Genomic DNA, 6,000 nt, shown 5'->3' on the forward strand with positions numbered 1-6,000 from the left:
TATGTTGCCAAAACTTAACCATGGAAATCAATTTGCTGGTTTGTTGTCTGGTAGTTGGGGGTCACCTATGTCTTTGAATTTGTAGCCTCATTTCTACAACTTTGCACTTCCAACTTTGTCAAATTTCAATACTGCACAAATAAGCAAAATTGGGGGGAAAGATTGATTCACTTGCTCAGAATGAAAGCAAACTTGTGTGACTGTGCTCCTTGTGCTAGTCGCTGCTAGCGTAGCCTGACTTTGCTAACCTTAAGCAGAAATGAATGGCTTGCTTCAGAGGTCCTGATTATTTTCAACCCTGTAAGTATTTCTCCAACCAGTCCCTCCGCTCGCACTCTGACATGGGGTGCCTTTTTATTTGACATCACACCCCAAACTGAATGAAGGATCATTTTGTTCAGGTGTAGATATGAGTCAGTGTAGCAGAGAGCTTTGAGATGGACTCCTCTTCAGGTTTAAGAAAGGTGGCCATATATAACTCAACACCACTATTTTTTTCACCTGTTGTTTTCAGACCAAACAAGTACTGACTCCAGTAATGTCACTTAAGGCACTTAATAGGGTTACGCACAGCTCCCTCTAGAGTTGTGAAAGGCTGTTTTCTTTTCATATTTGCAGTAGCCTATATTTGCACAGGTGTATGCTACAAAAGGGGCATGCATGGACAGGTACCTCTAGATATTTAGAATATGAGGGAATCCACCTCCCCCCTAAAAAACCCAACAACAACAACAACAACATTTTAGGACTTCTAATCTGATAGGAAAATTCGACCAGATTGCATGCATGTTGAATCAGACCCTTTATGCACCCGAGTTATCCTCAAGACCTGCAAACAGACCTTGATGTATGAAATCAGAGAAGTTCCCCCTTTGAACCATTAACGTGTGACTTTATTTCTGTCTTTTGTGCTGTATGGTACACTGTGTTTTTCTACTTCAGTAACTAGAGGGATTTTGCATTAAGTATCGGGTCATTGTTTCATTTCATGGGAGTTTAAGCACAATAGCTGCTGTAGGAATTAAACCTGTGACCTTCCTGTTGTGAGACAAAGTCACTTCCCAACAGGGCATCCTGCAACCCGTTGCTAACAGGGTTCTCTTAACACTGTGGCTGCTTACCAGACCATGCATGGATGAAAAATTAAATAAAACCTTGCATCTAAGGTCATGACAGAATTTCTAAACCGGGCACATTCTTCATTTGAGTTGTGCATGGCGCCTTCTGTAAGCTGAGTTCATGGTATGTCAGTAAATATGAAAAAGACGGTGCAAAAAGCTCAAGAAGTTGCAAAGCAGCGGCCTGGAAGGTTAAAATTGAACGTTTCACCACTTATTACACACATAAAGGTGGAAATTGACTATATAAATCAGTTCTGTTTAACACTGATGGCTTTATCGGTGTATTTTTCTACAGATGGAGAAAGAGAGTCGTGACATTTCTTTTTGGCAGGGAAAAGGCCATACTCAGCAGGAGTTATCAAAGGCAAAAAGTAAAAAGTTCGAGTTAGCTATCTCTCTCTCTCTCTCCCCTCTCTCTCTCCCCCTGGAGATACTCATGTTAAGCATAATTAAGCAGATTTGATTAGCATCAAGCCTGGCTTCCTCTCTTGACTTTTAATGAATGTAAATCTACCATCTACATCCTAAAGATTAATTTCTGCCAATTAAAAAACACAAGAGGGCTTATTGGAGAGAGGGGGGGCTGCGACGAAAAGAGTGTTAAAGTCCTTTGAGTTGGAGTACAGTCGTAGTTTTATCCTCTTCCCCCTTGTCTTATGGTGAGATGGTCTCTGGAGATCTGTGTCTCTCTCTCCCTCACGACCAAGATCATTATCAGCACAATGTTCCGTGAAAGCCACTTTGAAAGGACTGCGAGCTCCATATGTAAATGATGGGAGTATGTGTGTGTGTGTGTGCGTGTGTGAATGTGTGTGTGTGTGTGTGGACTGGATGAGGAAGCAGTACAGGGAACAGGTAAAAGGGTCGATTTGTCAAACCAAGGTTATTGCCCCCCCTTTACAGCTGAGCCTTTGTTCACTCCCTAATCTTCCTGGTTTAGGATGCGTTGCATTCAAAATCAGATTGAGATTTTTGTCAATTTAAGATGGTATGGAGTACGAATGACATCACAATCATTTTATACATTGTAATCCAGTAGGGTTAAAGTGCAGTAAAACGGAGAAGAGGGAACTTTTGGGGAGGTTAATCCAGCGGTGACAAAATTAGATCAAAAAATAGAAGCACCAGAAATTTGGCAGGTACTTTTGCCTTATTTCACAGACCCCCTTATTCCAATCTTTAAGCCTTTGATTCAATTTATCTCATTTTTCAACCCTTGTTTAAATTTAAAAACGCCTTCCTAAATTGCATATAACATTAGTTTTTTCATTAACCTTCACAATGTACAAAATACATTGCCTATATTTTTAAGGGATTTTTCTGCTGATTTTGATACGCAGACTTTTTTTTTATTCTCCCAAACTCAAATTTAACAAACTCGCCTAAGTGATATTTCTAAGCCACCACATTTGGCCTGGTTGCTGGAGAGATGTCAGGCCACTTCCCGAGTCCTGCCGAGGTGCGCTTGAGCAAGGCACTGAACCCCCAACAGCTCTGGGGCTCTCCCTGTGTAGCAGCCCCACTGTCACATCTCTCCATCAATGCATGGTCCATGGTTTGTGCATGTGTGTATTTTGGGCAATGTGTGAAAGAAGCACGTCTCTTGATAACCAGAAGTTCCCTCAGGGATCAATAAAGTATGTGAATTTAAAAAAAACAAGTTTAAAGAATGTTCACAAGACAAATAACTCCTGCAATCTCATCACAACATTTTTCTTAAGGATAATACAATTATAAAAGTATTAGTCCCAAATGATGTTGTGGGCAGATTACAGACAAATTGAGTGCCACAGACTCACTAAGCCCCATCAGCAGCATTAATATGAAAGTGTCTTTTCTTTAGGCGTTCATAAATAGGCTTATCCAAAGTTTATGTAGGCTAATCTTTGCTCTCTCCCCCCTGCTCTCTCTCCCCGTCTATGAGAACATGTCTCTCACTCTCGAAGAATAAGCCCAGGCTCCTCCTCTTTATGATAATGTGACAGTAGCATCTCCAGCTCGGAGACAAGCCTCCTCTCATTCTGACTCAACTATGTGATCTGTTTGTCTACACACAGACCCTGTCTTCTGTCCTCTCCTCTTTCATCCCCCTCTCCTCCTCTGCACACTTAATGCGTAGTTCCTTCTCTCAAGTCCAACTAGCCTACGTTTGTTTGGTGAAGTCACTTTCTGAAATAGTTTACTTCGAAGTGAACTTTTCTGGTCTAATTTTCGGGACATGACTACCATGGCAACTCCGGCTGCTCCGACTCTGCTCCCCGCAGCTCCGCTCGGTCACCATCCGGCTCCGAGCTCCGTCTCTCCGGCCACCAACTCTCCGCCACCTGCCGCCACCTCCGCCGCTGCCTCCCCGGCTCCTCCGCTGACTCACCAGGCGCTGCTGAACCAGTTCCGGGCGGACCTCTTACTCTCGAACGGGACCCAATTAAAGCCCGGAGGAGCTCCGCTGTCCAGTACCGCTAAGCCCGTGTACGCTACGCCGTCGCCCGTGGAGAGCACGCCGCAGAACAACGAGTGTAAACTGGTGGAGGTGAAAGGTGCCAAGCTGGCCTCATTTACGGTGAAAGACACGGAGCTCATCTGCCTGCCACAGGCTTTCGACGTGTTCCTCAAGCATCTGGTCGGCGGACTCCACACCGTCTACACCAAGCTGAAGCGGCTGGACATTGCCCCGGTGGTGTGCAACGTGGAGCAGGTCCGGGTGCTGCGGGGGCTCGGGGCCATCCAGCCCGGTGTGAACCGGTGCAAACTCATCTCCAGGCAGGACTTCGAGACGCTCTACAGCGACTGTACAAACGCAAGGTGAGTCAGGTGTGGGTGTTAGGGAAAGCAGGCTCGAGGTTTACATTGTGACAAAATAGGGTAACCCTGCTTAGTTTGAGGGGTCGGGGTGCAGCAGGTGGGATCAAAGTAGACACATCCAACTTTATACAGTCTACTTTCTGTCTTATTACACTCTGAAGGCCAGTCCAAAACCTCCAGGATACTAAATGTGATTTTCCAGAATATAATCATTCAAATATAAAGTTTGCACTATCTTATATGTGCTTATAAACTCATCCAAATTAAAAGTCATTACAGCCAGTAGGCTACTTAAAAAATTGGTGAAAATATTATTTATAAATCAATTAAACTTTAAACATGATTGTGTTTTGGCTGTCTACCATATACAGATGGCTAACTGGACATCCAGTGAACCCCCTTTTTATTTACCACATTAGACATCAAGCCCTGTCTGTCACTAATTAGCATTTTAACTGATGATTTTAAACATGATGGTGATGATGGCGGTAATGAATGTGAGTAATCTCAATGAAAACAAAACTCTCTTAAAAGTTTGTCATGTTATCATAGGCTATAATCTCCCCCCCCCCCCTCTCTCTCTCTCTCTCTGACATGCACCCGTACTCAGTAGCTATCACTGTGACACACACACACACACACATACACACATTGAATCTGACACTGTCATTCTGAGAAATTGATTCTTCACAGAAATTAATTAATTTTCATTTGGCCCCAAGCGGCAGCTTAAATCAGGACAAGCTCACTCACTCACTCACTGATCCTTTTGCTCACTCTCTCTCTCTCTCTCTCTCTCTCTCTCTCCCTGCCTCTCTCTTCTTCCTTAATAACTCGCTGTCTTATCATATCAACACTCTTTAGCCCTAAGCATCAGAACAGAGGAGATGATTAAATGAATTCTCGGCATTTATGATGCGATTATGTAAATGAGCTGTTTTGCAGAACTCTGGTGGTGACCAACTACATGGGTCATCAGTCCAGTGCACCGCAGAGATGTTTGGATGAAGGGGCTAAATTGGCAGGGATTTGTGGTTTCCTGGTGCCTCAGTCTGCTGGTGTGCACACCACATGCTCGCAACAGCATGGGTTTGAATCCAGAGGAGTTAGGATTAGCATTAGTTTGGGGATTTTTTAAATTGTTTGATGGTTAATCCCTGCTCCTTGGATAATGATCCAATTTACACCTGTCATTTAAAACAGATAGAAGATGCTCCAAGATGTGTACAGATTGTTATGTCTAAATTCCTTTTAAAGTTTCCTGGCTCTATTTCTGTCCTTCAACTCATTTTGATTTTAAAACCAGGTGTTAGCTTTTGATACAAGTTACAACTCGCTGCGCAAAATCCCAAAACAGTCTGAAAAGAAACACACTATTGTGAGCTTCCAGCTCCATCTGTGTGGATTAACACCTGTGCCTCTGCATTTGAGGCCCTCCAGCAAAGACCAAATCCAGATGCATCTTCTGGCAGCTTTGGGATTTCTTCTGTGTCAAGTGTTAATGGGAACGTTGTTCTCCAAATACACAGCTTCGACCGTCTCTAATTATCAACATAACACTCAAACAGCCTTTAGTTAATGAGATCTGAAAACATCACTCGTCTGAAATCTTCAAACGACTTCCATGATTCTTTGTCTGAAGGCTTCAAATGTGCTGTGTGGTTGCCATAAGTATTCCCCCCCCCCCCCCCCCCGTCTTCCTCACATTAGAAGTTCCTAAGTAATCCCTTGTGTGGATGAGAAACAAACAGTAGCAGGTAAAGACGCAGAGCTCAACATGGCTCTTGTTAAATCAGGAAGGCTGTGCCGGGCAGACTAAAAGTTCTCAAGAACATCTCCAAGAATATGATGTTACGCCTCTGTGACAGCGTCAGGCCTCAGTGAGGGGGTTTTGTTACTGATTAAGACAGCCATCACTTATTATTTTCCAGTCCAGCAAAGTCTGACAGGCTGGGGGAGAAATAACAGGCTGGTCCGATAGCCTAACATGTTCGACATTAATGCATTACATGGACTCTTTGGGCTGTTTGCTCATTCATGTGTTTCTTTTAAAGAATAAAGCAGAGGTTAAGAAGAT

The 6,000-nt window shown here is 43.5% G+C and overlaps 1 protein-coding gene across 2 annotated transcripts in view; it reads left to right on the forward strand.

The window, feature by feature from the left end:
- Positions 1–3,126: 3,126 nt before the first annotated feature.
- Positions 3,127–6,000, forward strand: part of dachc (dachshund c) — a 26,566-nt gene continuing 23,692 nt past the window's right edge. Inside the window, exon 1 of one of the 2 annotated variants that reach the window (XM_061039983.1) lies at positions 3,127–3,923. In XM_061039983.1, coding sequence (XP_060895966.1) covers positions 3,340–3,923 — 584 coding nt within the window. In that variant the 5' untranslated portion in view covers positions 3,127–3,339. The remainder of the gene's footprint in view (positions 3,924–6,000) is intronic. The other variant, XM_061039982.1, reaches the window with a different exon arrangement.

Source organism: Labrus mixtus, chromosome 6, assembly GCF_963584025.1.
Source record: "Labrus mixtus chromosome 6, fLabMix1.1, whole genome shotgun sequence".
Lineage (NCBI taxonomy): Eukaryota > Metazoa > Chordata > Actinopteri > Labriformes > Labridae > Labrus > Labrus mixtus.